Consider the following 16,134-nt stretch of genomic DNA (forward strand, 5'->3'; position numbering starts at 1 on the left):
CTGGCTGCAAAGGGAGGACCCTTAAAATAACCAGATCATCTTGTTATTGCTATGTATCTCCTGGTCTCTGCACTTGGTTTCTTTACATCTCAGTGCCTTGTATGCAGCTTGGGGGAAAGGTGGGTGCAAGACAGTGGAATGTGGAAGAAAAAGAATCAAGCACCTCAATCAAAAGTTGCTTTCCCCCTCTAATTTGGTCTAGCATGATTGTGATACCAAGACAATGTCCCTGTTTGTCTGGGCATATAGCAACCTATGCCTGGGCCTTAAGGACGGTTGCAGAGGTCTTGCTTGTACAATCAAAGTCAGATGATGCACAAGTGATAAGGTATTTTCAGTGGTAGCCCCACATTTGTGGTACTTCATCCAGTTTGGCTCCTCTTTCTCTCTGATTTTAAGAGAGCGCTGCTGTATCAGGCTCAGGCCCATCTAGTTCAGCACTCTGTTCTCGCAGTGGCCAACCAGCTGCCCATGAGCCTTAATTTTTATTTACTGTTAAATAAGTTAGACCTGATATCTAGATCCGCTTAAAGATGTTGTGTTGGGTTTTTAATTGTTGCTGGTTTTGTTTGATAATTTTTTACCTAGATTGCTGCACTGAACCAGGGTGTGTTTTATGCTTCTAGATTCCCATTCGCCGGAGTCCTGTTCTGGACATGGAACAGATAAGGGGAATTTGGGGTAAGGGGAACTGGCAATTTGCCTTCCCATTTCCATTGGAATACTCAAACATCCCTAGCAGGAAATGAGGAGAGCTGCTATCTGAGATCCTGGACAGCTACTGTCAGTCAGACTAAACAATACAGGGCTAGATGGATGAATAGTCTGCTCAGGTATAAAGCAGCTTCCAGCATCTAGTTTGCATCAAAGGACCTGGAGAAATTGCTGCAGGATTTAAGTACTGTAGAGTGTGGAATTTCAAGTGGTGTACCTGGTGAAGGTGCATAGGAGATTAGAAGAAGACACTTTACCTGCCTTAGCCCATTTTTCCATTCAATGGGTGAACAGAGCATCTTTCCTCCCCTGCTTGTCCCAGTGCACACCTGCTGCTATATTAGGCCTTAACAGGGAAGAGACCATTTCTCCCTGAAGCGTGCCAGCACAGAGCGTGGAATGGAAATAAGCAGGGGGCCTTGGGGGGCAGAGGCTCTCTGGAGGCACCAGACTCTTGTTTGTGCCTTTCAGAAAATGCTGAGCTCATTGCCCCAGAGACAGCAGCTCGCAAGCCCAGATTTCTGTCATGTTCAGGTACAAGAAGCACAGGCTAATGAAAGCAAAGATTTAGGGCTGCTTTGTACAGGCCAACAACCACCCCCCAGGTCACTCCCCACCTATCCCTGAGTACCAGGGAAAGGTAAAGGACCCCTGGACAGTTAAGTCCAGTTGAATTAGACTATGGGGAACGGTGCTCATCCCCGCTTTCAGGCTGAAGGAGCCGGCATTTGTCTGCAGCATTTCCGGGTCATGTAGCCAGCATGACTAAACCGCTTCTGGCACACAGAACACCTTGACAAGTGTCAGAGCACAGCACTGCATTGGCACACTCCTGCTACAACTCAGCAACCACTGCAGCTCTTAAAAACCTTCAACCAGCATTGTGGAAAGCACAGGGATGAAGCTTTGGAGCCTTGACGTTATGCAACCCATTTATCTAGCAGAATATAAGAGCCCTGCTGGATCAGGCCAAAGGCCCATCTAGTCCTGCATCCTGTTCTTGCCCTGACCAATCTGATGCCTCTGGGAAAGCCGAAAGCAGGACAAAATGCAACAGCACTTTCCTCACTTGTGATTGTCCAGCCACTGACAATCACAGGCACCTTGCCTCCGACAGTGGTGGTAAAACATAATCATCAAGGCTAGTAGCCGATAGCCATTGACATTAATATGCCTAATCTTTTTTTAAAGTCACCCACACCAATTACATTGGTGGCCAACGTTGCTTCCTGTATAGGAGCCATTTCCAGTTTAACTATGTGCTGCTCCTGTCTTTTGTCTGCCTTAATCTTCAGCTTCATTTGATGTCCATAAGTTCTAGCATTATGGGAGAGGGAGAAAAACTTTCCTCTATTCACTGCCATGCATACCTTTCTCCTCTTCTGTCATGGGCTTCTGGACTTTATTTCAGTGCACAGTCCCGTATCTTTGCTCGAAACCTGAAATGCAGGAACCAAGTAGTGGAAGTGTCTTACGTGGACTGAAGTTTCCTCCATCATTCTAACCATAACGTTTAACTTCTGTTTCCCACCTCCTCAACATAGCCCAACCATCTTTCGGTATCATCGCAGGAGAAAGTTCCCAGGGGAGTAAAACAGCAACAACTTCCCGTACAGAATCTGTGCCTCAAGTGATTAAAGTAGTTTAGAGGATCTGGCCTGAGCAGAAGCTGACTGTCCAATCCAGATAGGATTTGGCCCATTCAAGAAAAATAATGAAAGAAAGAGACATTTGAAAACTGAATAACGAGCAAGATCTGTGCCATAGTGGCGGATGTTTGCCCCAAGTTTGGAAGCAGCCATTGTACCTGTATGGCCTGGGCACGTGGCAAATGTGTAGAGGGTGCCAGGATATGTATGAGAACTGCAGCCACGCTATGGAAGGGCTTAATTGGGCTGGAAACAGAGGTGGGTGTCGAGGGCTCAGGAGAGGCTTTAAGCAAAAAGGCAGATTAATTACATTATGGGCAAGCAGCGCTGGGAACACAGAGCTGAAATCCAAGCAAAGCTGTTAATACCCTTAATGGGGGGAAACATGTGCCAGTTAGCACACCCTCTCTCCTCCCCTCCCACTCCCCACATCCAACACCAGAATGTATATATCCAGTGTCCTATAGCTGCAGACACACCACAGAGTTAAAGCACAGACCTGGCTCCAACAACCCTGGGCACTGGAGTTTGTTAAAGGGCTCTGGGAATTGTAGGTAAACTGTGAGGGGTACACCATGGTTCCCAGGATTCTTGGGAAGAAGCCGTGTACTTTATAAAGGACTGGCACTCAGAAGCAAGATTGCTATTAGCATATATAAAGAGGATGGTGTGCCTGAACAATAAAAACTTTTGGAGGTTTGATATCCTTGTAACAAAAATGTATATATATTAAAAAAAAGGCCAAGGAAGACAGCTCTCACTCCAGGAGGCGTGGGATCCCCTTATGTTGCAGTTCTCTGAGCTCATTTACCCCAAAACGCTGACTTCTTCCAAGTTAAGTGCGATCTTGATCACAAGACATGACAGGCAGAAATGCTCCCGGCAGCAACACCCTGCAGGAACAGCAAAAGCCACCACACAGGACAAGGCAAGAGAAATGTAAAAGTGACTTTTAATATAAATATATAGATACATTTGAACAGCTGACACCAGCAAAAAGGGAGGCCCAGGACTTCCACTGCTTACACGTTTGTTGTTCCACGTCTTGGCCAACAGATACCTGTCTGCTGGGAACAGAGGGGACCTCTGAACTGAGACTGGGCTGCACAGGCAAGGCAGCCCTGGACACCCCCTTTAGGAAAGTGCTCTCCAGCCAAATGGGACAAAACACGCCTACCTCCAAAAAGCCCATCTCCACAAGGAAAAGAATAGTGCAGAAGTATATTCAGGATATGACCTTGTGAATGGCAAGAGCATATACCACCCCTTCCCCAACCTGGTGACCTCCGGCTGTTTTGGACCACAACTCCCATCAGGGCTGATGGCATCGTTACCCCTAAACATCTGGAGAGCACCAGGTTGAGGAAGGCTGCCACAGACCCCCTCTCACTGGCAAAAGAGTGGATGGAGGGTGCTCCATTTATCATCAGGTCCAAACCAGCTCCCCTGCCAGCTGATCCTGGTGGGTGGAAAGCATGTCTGGAAGGGCATTTGACTGGGAAATGACCTACCCATGGGGAAATGCTGTACGTTGGAGGCATAAGATGTCAAAAACCCTGCAGAGAAGTGGACAGCAGACGGAACTTAAGTGACTGCTGTTATCCATGCAAAGGGTAACCTGGAGGACTTGAACTTCTAGGGCAGAGAATTATATAATTGCCAAATAAATATACTGTAGCACCCACCTGCAGCCAGTATAGATCCCTAAGGTGTCCAAGCTCACCGGCGACAGCTGTGCTCCCACTCGATCAGGTACATAGAGTGCTGCAGGATGGGGGAAGGCTAGGACAAGAGTGCTGATGTCATTTCACATCCACACGCACTACCTTTGGCACTCTCTGGGACACTAGTCACTCGGCAAGGATGCTGTAAGCAGCTGGGTGTACTGGTGCCTTTCTTACTGGAATAAGGAAGCAGGGAGGGGGCGGCTTTGAGATATTACCCCTAGGGAAAGTTTCTTGGGTGGTACAGGATGGGGAAGGACCATGGCTCAGTGGGCGAGCATCTGCTTTGCATGCAGAAGGTCCAAGGTCCCATCCTGATCATCTCCAGTGAGGGCTGAGGGAGACTCCCTAGCTGAAACCCCGGAGAGCTGCTGCCAGTCAGTGTGGGCAATAGTACAAGGCAGCTTCCTATGTTCCTAGCATGAAGGGCTGGGGAGCAATGGAGACGGACACAAGGGGCAGTATAGGCAGGAGGACAGGGCACCAGAGCTACTGCAAAGTGCCGGCTGGTAAAAGTAGGGCACACGGGGACAGGAAGAGCACCATTAGCCCAACCCAGCCTCTTTGAGCAGGGCAAGACACAAGGCAGGCAAGGCCATGGCATCCTGCCTCTTCCACCCAGAGGGCCTTGTGCCCCCGTCATCAGGACACGCTGAGCACCGCTGCCGACTGCCAGGCCTGATCCCAATTTCCCTGGTAGGCAGCGGTGCTGGGCCACTGGTCTGCACTGTGGTGGACAGGAGGGAGGGAGGCCTCCCACTGCTCCCTGGCTAGGCAAAGGGCACCAAAGCCAAGAGAGCCACAAGAGTCAGGCTGCCCACAAAGCTGGGCCGAGGGTGCCAGGCTTCCCCTCGCAAGGTCTCCTTGTTGGTCTCATCCATATCTGAAGCCCTGCCACTGCCGGCCAGCTGGGCCCGTGAGCTGCAGAGGTCGTGAAGGTTGCCTTGGAACTGGATCTTCCGGGACTCCTGCCGAAGCGACTCCCAGATTTTCGCTGCCTCCTCGGGGCACCTGGACAGAACCTGGGTGGCACAGGTGTGGAAGTCGTCCCAGGACCTGCAAGAAGAGGAATCCACATGAGGAGCAAGCAAGGCACCCACAAAAGCAGAAGCAGAAGCAGCAGGGAAGCTTCAGCTAGGCCTGGGGTGGGAAAGCGGTGGGCCTCCAACCCAAATCATCCCCATGCCAGAATGGTGAATGGCAGCCTTTGCCAACCTGGTAGACTCCAAGTGTTCTAGATGACAACTCTCATCAGACCAGCCTGGCTGTTGGGCACCTGGTTGGCTTAACCACATAGCTGATGGCTACAGACCTGCCCCTATGACTATGGTCGCTCTGCAGCAATCTTTAAGAACCACTGAGAGTCTGTGTGGGGTAGTGATTAGACTGCCAGGCTAAGACTGAGAGGAGCCAGATTCAAACCCCACTGAGCCATGATGTTGATTGGGTTGCATATTTCCAATGGGCATCTAGCTGGCTGAACTAGATGGGTCTTTGGTCTGATCCAGCAGGGGTCTTCTTATGTTCTTATCCTAAATCAGTCCCATTCTCTTAGCCCAATGTAGTTCAGAGGGATGTTCTGAGAATAAAATGGGGGTGGCCAGGGAAGGGAAGGGAAGGGGACTTTGTCCAGTGCTATGAACTCTTTGGAGAAAGAGCAAGGCAAAGATGTAAGAACATAAGAAGAGCCATCATGGGTCACAGCAAAGGCCTACCTGGTCCAGCAGGCAACCTATGGGAAACCCACAAGCAGGACAAGAGGGCAACAGTTGTCTCCTGCTGTTGTTTCCCAGTAACTGGTGCTCTTCCTCTGAGGTTCTATATACTCACTGCCGTAGCTTAGCTGTGATATCAAGTGGCTGCAGTGTGGCATCCAGCCTCAGAGAGCTACAATTCCCAGAGCGGCTTAGCAATCCATCCCTCTTCCCAGGGAACTCTGGGAATTGTAGCTCTGAGAGGGGTCTCCTATCAACTCTCTGCACCCTTAGCAAACTACCGTTCCCAGGATTCTTTGTGGGGGGGGGGGACACCATGACTCTTAAAGGCGGTATGATACAGCTTTAAATGAATTGTGTAGATGTGGCCATAGTATTATGTTCTATAAGGCAGCTGCCTGCCGTGACCCACTATGGGCATTCCTATCTACAGGTACTTGGGAGAAGGACCCTGTACTCACTTGCAGATGACGTCCAGCTCCTGCTGCTCCTGGATGCTATCGTCATCCGGCTGCTGCTCCTGCTGTGCACTTTGAGCCATGCTGTCCCCGAGGCTGATGAGGCACTCAGCAAAACCTTTGTAGATGGTGTTGCACTTACTGCCGGCCACACTCACCGGCTCCTCAGACAGAACTGCAGAGGGAAACAAGCAACACTCAGCTTGTATCATCCCCAACACAGATGAGCAACCTGTGTCCCTAGGGTCACATACGGCTCGTACTTCGGTTCATGTGGCCTTCAGCATACCCTGAAGCAGGCCTCCCCAAACTTCGGCCCTCCAGATGTTTTGGACTACAATTCCCATCTTCCCCGACCACTGGTCCTGTTAGCTAGGGATCATGGGAGTTGTAGGCCAAAACATCTGGAGGGCCGCAGTTTGGGGATGCCTGCCCTGAAGCCACCTTGTTCCATCTCATCAGGCTTTCTCCCTCCCTTGCGACGCATTTCCTCCTTATTTTTGTCTGGCTTTTAAAAACATTTCCCGATATTTCTATGTACTTTTGGAACAAGTGGAAAGGGTGGCATGTTCCTTAGTGCAAAATAATTAGACATTTTCTTTTGGATTCTGCCCCTCAGTTTCATTGGTTTCCCCCCTGCTGTGAGAAAACAAATTTGCAGACTTTAGTCATGTTAGGTGTGCACACCTGTGGACTTTACATATAACACTAAAGTCAGAGAGGAGTTCTTGTAATAAGAATAAGAAAATGCTAACAACTACCTGTAATATCAAAGATTGGTTAACTTTACAATATAGTCAGCAAATGCTCATCTTAGAAAACCTCCTAAATATGGAAAGTCTGAAAAACAGGCAAATCTAATTAAATTTTAGACTGGTCAAATTGATTCAAAGCCAGATGACAAATCAGCTTTTGAAACCCCTCTTTAAATCACTAGACAGCCCTCATAGTGCACCCATATACTGGTTTAAAATATATATAGGTGCTGTGCCAGTACCAGCAGTCACAGTAATTCTGACATTGCTGCCGTTGGGACCTCTTGTTAAGATGCTAGTCTGACTGCACTCACACAGACACCCTCCATTAAAGCTGACTTGGACCAATGTTGGCTAGGAGACACTTACCTACTCAAGGCTGACAGAGAAAACACAGTAAGGTGTTTAGGTGTCCGCAAAGTAGAAAAATGATTAATATCTTAAGTGAGCTGGCCTAGTTCAGTCTGATCAAAACACACCCGTAGGCTGCCTCACTCCTCTGAACGCACCGGCAGGAAAAGCAGCAGCCAGAAGATCTGAACAATGAAGCTGAGGATGATGGGATTCCCCTCGGAACCGGCACAGGTGCCCCCAAGAAGCTGATTAGCAATCACTGAAACTGCTCTCAACTCAGATGACCTCTGGTCTAGGCAGACATAATGGGAACAGGCATAATGGGAAAGGCCTCCAGTCCCCATCTGCACTATACATTTTTAAGTACAGTGGTACCTCTACTTACGAATAACTCTACTTACGAATATTTCTACTTACGAATGGAGCTCTGTCCGCCATCTTGGATGCGGTTTAGATAGGATTTTTTTCTACTTACAAATTTTTAGATAGGGTTGCTTCGACTTACGAATTTTTTCTCCCAATGCATTCCTATGGGATTCGACTTACAATTTTTTTCAACTTACGAATGTGCATTCGGAACGCATTAAATTCGTAAGTAGAGGTACCACTGTAGTATCATACAACTTTGAACAGTTGTGGCTTCCCCAAAGGAATCCTGGGAACTGTAGTTTGCTAAGGGTGCTGAGAGTGGTTAGGAGACATATATTCCCCTCACAGAGCTATAATTCCCAGACTTCCTTGGGAAGAGGGGGCGATTGTTAAACCACCCTGATAATTATTCAGAACTTTATCTTTTTGTTTGTGTGCAAGTACTAGGAGTGTGCTATCTGCCTATAGAAGGGCAGTAGGTTAAAGGACAGGGAACAGTTGTTTTGGGCAAAGTGCAGAAAATCAGTAGAAGGTTCAGCACCCCAAGGATCTCCACTTTCAGTTTAACAACAACAGAAGAAGTTTCTAGTCCTTAAGATGTTGAGTTATGCTCAGGAGTGTGGGGGCCATGCCTCATGAAGCCCGAAAAGCCAGAAAAAGAAGCAAGCCAAGCTGTATTTGCAATAATCAAAGAACAGGGATCTAGTGCCCTGCATACATTCTTGCCCTCCTGCCATTACCACTATGTCACTAGTAGTGCAACAACTACAGGCACATCTTAGCCAAACAGCAGCCAGACATCTTCTCATGCTGCCCAAGAAGATGGGACCAAGCACAGGGATGTAGGTGAAGAGCATATTTCAGACAAAAAGCAATTCACATGCTATGTTATATCACTTGTACAGAATGATAGAAACCTCAAGGGCTAGTAACCCGTGCCATCGTTTTAAATGCAAGATGCTCATGATTCTTAAAAGAAGCTGCTGTAAGAATCCAAACTTCCCCAGATTGCACATTAAAACATAAAAAGAGCCTGCTGGATCAGGCCAACAGCTCATCTCCCAGTGCCCAACCAGATGCCTATGAGAAACCCAAAAGCAGAACCTGAGTGCAATAGTGCTCTCCCCACTAAGGGGAACATTGGCACCGTGGCTATGGCTGCATGCAGATGATAGGGCATTTGCCATGCACGTTTACTGTAGAGTAACCTTGCAAGAGGCTGTGCAACAACCTTTGCTGGTCACCCAGGGCAACCCGCCAATTCAGGATGGGAAGTCTGTAGCACCCGCAGGTGGCAAGCCATATGTCAGTTTGAGCCCATAGTCCCACCATGAGATTAGCATTAATCAAATGAAAGTCACATTGCAACTCAAGGACTCTAATTATTTATTTAAAGACATTTTAACCTCTACATCCATGAGGTTGGCACAGAGCTACCAGTGTCACTCCAGATTTTTAGGGATCTTGGGCAAGATGCTCTCTGTGAGCCCATCACTTTGCTGCTGTCAATTGTCATTTGCCTGCCCCTGGGCCCTATCCATACCCTTGCCCAGAATGAGAGGGCAAAGCAAGGAGGAGGAGCGGAGATGGAACAGAACACTCCGAACCCCAATGGTTGCAGAGGAAGAAGCTGGTGGAGCGTGAAAGATGACGAATAGCAAACTTTTAAAGTTTCTGTTCCATGGTCTCAGCCAGATTCAGAGGCACTGATTCATCTCCTTGCCAATTGTGCAAGGGACCAGGTGCGTGTGCACTGATATAGCTCCCTGCCAAGGGCGCAAGGGAGCCTAGGTATACCTCTCCCCATCCCTACTCTAGGGATTAGTCAAATGTGGGATAAGCAGCCTCATATAACTAACATTTTAAAGTCTAATTAATGCATGAAGGGGTTAAGACCACAGAGTAAGCTGTCCTGCCAGGCTTAACTCATCTTGGGAGGGACTAGGTAATCAAGACTTTGTTCCTCTTCAGTCTACAGGATGAACTCAGCATGTGAAGAGGCCAAGATGGTTGTTCCAGATTAGCTGCATGGCTCTCAAAAGCCATTCTTGGGTTCCTATACCAATAATTTATTAACTTCCACCATCTTGGAACTAAACTACCAGTAAGTCTTACTGCCTGTGCAACTTTTCTGACTGATTTATGGGAAAAGCACATGAACCCGACCTTTGAAGAGTCTGTAAGTAAACCAATTTTAAACTTACCAAATGTGTGATCTTTTCCTATGCTGGGGGAAGACGGAAATTTTGGAACTCAGAAAGGCATGTTTTAAAGGTCTAACAACCTATACTTCCATGCTTTACTTTGCTGCATTTTTTGTTATTTTAAATCTCTGCTGGGGTTCTCTCATCAAAAAGTACTCGCCCCCAACTTGGATCTTGGCATCCAGGAATTCTTCTTTATACCACCCCTTGAGCCTTCATAATACAGCAGCAGATGATGATGATGATGATAATGATAAATGGTAACACCTAGTTTTAGCCTCTTTTGTGGCTGTGTTGATAGGAAGTGCAGAGATCTGAATTCTAATCCTGCTTTCTCTCCCCCTCCACCCCCAACCTTTGCATGAAGCTTGTAACTTAAAAAAATGTGGGGGGTGGGAGTTTAGATAATATGCTGTACTGTGAATGCAGAAGGTCTCAAGTTCAATCTAAGCATCTTTAGTTCAAAGTCTTTCAGGTAACAGAACTACCTTCTGCTTGTAAAGCATGTGGTTTGCCACTGGGTTATGACTCATTGGCTGGAAGGCTCAATGGCCTCACGGTAGAACGCAGTGCCATAAGCTACTTCTACTGTTCTTCTCGGTGAAGAACTGAAAGCCTAAATATTCCAGTGCCCATACGATTCAAAGCAATAAAATAATTATTTTGAACTCACAGATGGGCAGTGCCCTGAAGCAAGTTGAAGCTGCTGGTTTAGGCGGCAGATTTTGGGTGCCACTTGGGGGTGGGGGGGGGAGAGAAATCTGATTTGTGGCAGAGTCTGCTGTGACATTCTCTCAATTGAGCCACATATAGACAAACAGGAGCTGAGAAAGGGCACGGGTCCCACTTAAACCAATGATGGTTGTGCAGAGGAACATCTAAGCAGGTTGTGGCCCATGTTAATTAAAGAAAGAGAGTGGGGCTTGTCATAGGATTATTCATGTTGGGTATCAAAACATCTGATGGTGGCTCTTTTGGGATCTCCTGTGAAACTCAAGTAACATGCCAACACATATATGTATCAAGTTGCTACTGAAACTATGTGGACTAAGTTTTCTGCTTTCCAAGCAACGAAAAGGACAACTGACTTTGGGACTTAGGCTGAAATCCTATATCCACATACTTGGGTAAAAGCCCCATAGGATTAACTTTTGAGTATAGGCCTGCACTGTTATTTACTTGGCAATCTACTGTCAATATCTCATTGAAATGAATGAAGGTAGGCTGTATCCATTAGCTTTAATTAACAGTCTATTGTTGAAACCTATTTCTAGCACCAGGATTCTGTACCAGAAAATTTCAAGCAAAGTCTAGAATCAACCAAAAGGATGGTAAACAGGATAAAGCATAAAAATAAAAAGCAACAGGAGCATATTTAAAGACATAACACAGATGGGCATAAATGCATAATGGATTTCCAGTTACAGAACTTGGGATTCTGGTTGAAATTTAGTAAAGGATTATTATGCTTGGTCCTGCAAGCATCTGGGGGTGGAAAGGAGACTCATTTGACACAATTTAAGCCTTTCGCACCAAGTCTGGAAGCCAAATTTCAGTGACTAAAATTCAGTAATAAAACCAGCTAATTCATGCTTCTCACTCTAAATCAGGAAGAGGTTCAATATGAGAAATAATATGTAAGGATCTGAACTTGGTGCTACAAGTATAGATGGCAAATGTAAACATACTGCTCCAACCCCTAGTGGGGGGGGGGAGATTAAAGAAAATGAACTCCCTCCCCACCATTAGCATCCAAAGAAAAGTTTGCTGTGGGGTATGGAGGGCGGGAGATGCCATCCATAGAACATTCTGTGGGTATACAAATACACAACAGGAATTTAGAACTATACCAAATCCAGCCAAAGAAAGCACTTTACATGAAGGAATACTCCATGTTTCCATACCCAAATGTTCTGGTACTTAATGGCTGAATTCTGCCATTTAACTTCCCCAAACATTGTGTTTTATCCAATAATTTCCCCAAATGTGTATTTCAATCAGGATGAGCGGCTGCAGCTTCCTGAAGCCACAAAAATGTCTACCAAACACTTCAATCCACCAGGAATTGCTGTTCGTTGCAACTTTCTGAAGAAATCTTTTTTAAACAAATTGCATCTTTAATATGCTTCACAGCAATGAGAACTTCTGCTTGAGCAATCATCCATCCATAATAAATGCCCTGAATTCTTCTAGAGAGGACCTGGCTCTTCTCAACTGACACCAGGGATGGGAAATCCATGGCCTTCCAGAGATTATTGAGACTCCACCTCCTGCAAGACCCAGCGAGCTAGCATGACCTCTGGTCAGGGATGATGGTAGTGGTGCAATATATAGAGGGCCACAGGTTGCCCACCCCTGTCCCAGAATCACAGGGTCAGAAGGCCCCTACAGTCAACACTGCTGAATAAATATTCCATCTCTCTCTCACTCACTCACTCACTCTCTCTCTCACACACACACACCCCACAAACAATGTCAGCTTGTAGAATGGGGAGCCTGTGGCCCTCCAGGCGCTGTTGGATTCCACTTGCCATTAACCCCAGTGGGTAATGGAATGGTAATGGGATGATGGGAACTAGAGTCCAACAACATCTGGAGAGCCACAGGCTCCCCATCCCCTGTTTTAAAACTTGTTGGTATAGTGCAGTGCATGAGCATCTTCTTCTAGATGGGCTTACCTTCTATGGACCATGCACTGACTTCTAGGGTGTCTGTCTGCACAGCAAATCCCAAAGATGATGGTTCCTTAACATTGTACCACATTAATTTTATATGGAAAGGGAGGATGAGCTTGAAGTGTGTGTTACCTTTGTGGTCTGAAGCGTACGGATAGCAGAGAAAGAGATGGGACCCCTCTGTGGGCAACAGGAAAAAGGAGAAAGCTGTACAAATTCCACCCCCCCTTAAAATATAGGTCCCTTTCCAATCAAGAGACAAGCATAGAAAGGGGGGCAGAAAAAATGAAAGTAGCCAAAGGTGGAAGAAGGCAATTGTTGCTGAGATTGCATTCATGTCTGCTTCTTTCTTTGTTGCCACCTATTTATTAATACCAGTTCCTGAGCAACACTTGGAAGAAAAATCCCTTTTTAGATATCTCAGAGGCTGCTGACTCTATAAAGGGCTGAGAGAGCTCCTTCACGGCTTGTCCAGATCTTATTAGGAGGAATAATGAAAGAAAAGATGACCCAGTGGCCCCATAATAGAATAGATACATACTCGATGCTCATGAGCGTAATATTAAAACGTCTTTTTAAAAAAGGGAGGATGGAACTACAGAATACTCCTTCTCTAACACACACACACTTATGGCATAGCTACACCACAGACTTAACACTGATTTAATTGTCATCTCCTCTCCTGAGAGAGCACTGAATTTTTAACTTCTGGGAGGAGAGAGGCTAGGTATCTCAACCTTGGAATTTTCTGTGCTCTCACCAAAACTACAGTTCCCAGGATTCTTCAGAGGGAACCATGACATTTAAATCTGGTGTGTATACTCTCTCTCTCTCTCTCTCTCTCTCTCACTCTCACTCTCTCTTACAGAGAGAAAGATATTTGAGGTGTAGATAGAGGTGGACAGATCTATTGTTTCTCTTATTTTCTCCCTTTTTTCCTAATCTTAAATTCAACTCCCCGTACTTCGACATCAATTTGTGAATTTTGTTTAAGCCCTCATGAAAAGTCACCAGTGTTTTAGTGCACATTATCCTGATTTGTGTATATACAATTTCCCCTAGAAACATGTTTTTGCAAGCAATTATCCCATTTGTATTTGTTTTTCACTCGGTTATAGATTTTATGCACATTTTACTCTAGAATATAGATTTCTGTGGACACTACTTGGCTGGAGGGCTGCATCACAAAATTTGGAGAAGTGCAATTTTAGAAGGATGGCTACGCTGCAGTTTGAGTATTATTTCAGAAAGTGTGAATTAAGTAGATTCACGTGAAAATGCCAAGCAAATTTCTCGCCCTTCCACTGTGTACTACTACTACTACTACTAATTTATTATTTGTAACCTGCCCATCTGACTGGGTTGCCCCAGCCACTCTGGGCGGCTTACACATAGGAAAACATTAAACCTTAAAAAGCTTCCCTATACAGGGCTGCCTTCAGATGTTTCCTAAATGTTATATAATTACACATCTCCTTAACATCTGATGGGAGGGCGTTCCACAGGGTGGGCGCCACTACCAAGAAGGCCCTCTGCCTGGTTCCCTGTAAACTCACTTCTCACAGTGTGGGAACCGCCAGAAGGCCCTCGGTGCTGGATCTCAATGTCCGGGCTGGATGATGGGGGTGGAGACACTCCTTCAGATATACTGGGCCGAGGCTGTTTAGGGCTTTAAAGATCAGCACCACCAACACTTTGAATTGTGCTCGGAAACGTACTGGGAGCCAATGTAGGTCTTTCAGGACAAGTGTTATGTGTTATATGCCCACATATTAACCAACTGGAACAAGGTGAGTCAACAAATCACAGATTTGTAAAGCTTCCTAATTGCCTCACTGCCAGTTGGTCACTGGGAACATTGCCCTGACGTTGGGGAGGGGGCAGAACAAGAGTGTACTCAGTCTCAAATATCAGCTGCACTGCAAATCCTCATTCATTCTTGTCCTTTCCAAACTGATACTGCCACACGCCAGGCTGGGCAAAAACCAGAGTGCCACTATGGCAGGGCCAGAAGACAGATTGACAGCACACAACTAGGCATATATACTCAGAAGTAAGTACTGTTGAACTCAGGTAAATGTCTATAGGATCACAGCCTAAGAGCATAACCAAAACAAGGTGTGAAGTATTCCATGAATGGTTATGCCAGCTTTTGCTAACTATTTCTGATTATTTCAAATAATCAACTACAGTACAACAGATGTTCAGCTTTGCATGCTGAAGGCCTGGTGTTCAGTCCCTTAGCAGATCTCCAGCTAAAAGGGTCAGGTAGAACAGACAACCAGCCTGGGATCCTGAAGATCAGCTACCAGAATACACAACAAAGCAGCTAAATTAACAGACTGGAAGCCAGGAGATCAGGGTTCAAACCCTTGCTCAGTCCATGAGGTCTCCTGGGTGATGCTGATGAAATGGGAAGAAAGGATGGAACAAAAATAGCACATCATAATATGGCAGCTTCATGTATTCCAAGTAAGACCATCAGTCCATCTAACTCAGAATTTTGTGCACCAGGGATTCCCAATCTATTCCCCACATGGACTACCTGAAAATTGCTGAGGACCTTGGCAGACCACTTAAGGGTTTTTTCTGACAATTGTAGCAACTATAATGTGCTGTGCTAGGTGCTTTGTGATCTTTTATTGTATTTTTATCGCTTCTTTCTTATATTGCATTTTATTGCATTACAATTTGCATTCCATGGAATTCAGATGGTAATACAATATAAGAAACAAAGAATCAATAAAACATGATTAAAGATAATGCTGCAGACTACCTGAATGAAGTTTGAATACATGGACCAGCTTGGGAACCCCTGGACTACACTCGGGGTTACACTCTGAGGTCTCTTTCAGCCCCACCTGGGGATGCCAAGGAGTCAGCCTGAGACCTTCTGGATGCAAAGCAGATGCTCTAATCACTGAGCTACAGCCTTTCCCCTAATGATAATGCTAGGCTAGAGGAACAAACAAAGGATTGTAATTAACTAACTTTTACACAGGGTAGATGCACTGAAACAAACAGCCCTAACATCAGTAATGTTCATTAATTTTAACAGGTCTAGACGTGTGGAAGGCAACGTACTTTGCAATACAGTCAGAATCAGACTTTTGTCTCTTGCTGGAATTGTTGCCTCCCCCCCCCCCCATCCACAGATACATCACCTCAACTGAGGGCACATTGGGGTCACTCACTGTCTTTTCAACGTCAGGAAATAACTCTATGCCAGTTATGCCAAACTCAACTGAAACACCACGATTCAAGCCACAATGAAAACTCCATCCATCTGAAAAGACGTTGCCAAGCTGAGCTAAAGACAGCTCCAACTCCACCAGTAAACTCCCAGGGGATCCATTCTGGGAAACTGCATGGCAATGTGGTGCCCTCTTGCTCCAGATTCCAGATTAACAAGGACACCCTGGCTGCTTCTCTCTCTCACACACACTCATTAAAAGTGCTGCCACAACAAACCTGTTAGTCTTTTAAGGGGCCATTAGACTTTCTTTTATGCTTGCTG

The 16,134-nt window shown here is 46.0% G+C and overlaps 1 protein-coding gene across 1 annotated transcript; it reads right to left on the bottom strand.

Annotated features, from left to right (window-relative positions):
- Window positions 1-4,611: 4,611 nt before the first annotated feature.
- NRN1L (neuritin 1 like) lies at window positions 4,612-12,705 on the bottom strand. Its single transcript, XM_035118774.2, has 3 exons — window positions 12,621-12,705; window positions 6,264-6,435; window positions 4,612-5,143 (listed from the first exon to the last, which is right to left on the bottom strand). The coding sequence occupies exons 1-3, from the start codon at window positions 12,703-12,705 to the stop codon at window positions 4,858-4,860; spliced, it is 543 nt and encodes a 180-aa protein (XP_034974665.2). The 3' UTR covers window positions 4,612-4,857.
- Window positions 12,706-16,134: the final 3,429 nt, after the last annotated feature.

This window comes from Zootoca vivipara, chromosome 6 (genome assembly GCF_963506605.1).
Source record: "Zootoca vivipara chromosome 6, rZooViv1.1, whole genome shotgun sequence".
Classification (NCBI taxonomy): domain Eukaryota; kingdom Metazoa; phylum Chordata; class Lepidosauria; order Squamata; family Lacertidae; genus Zootoca; species Zootoca vivipara.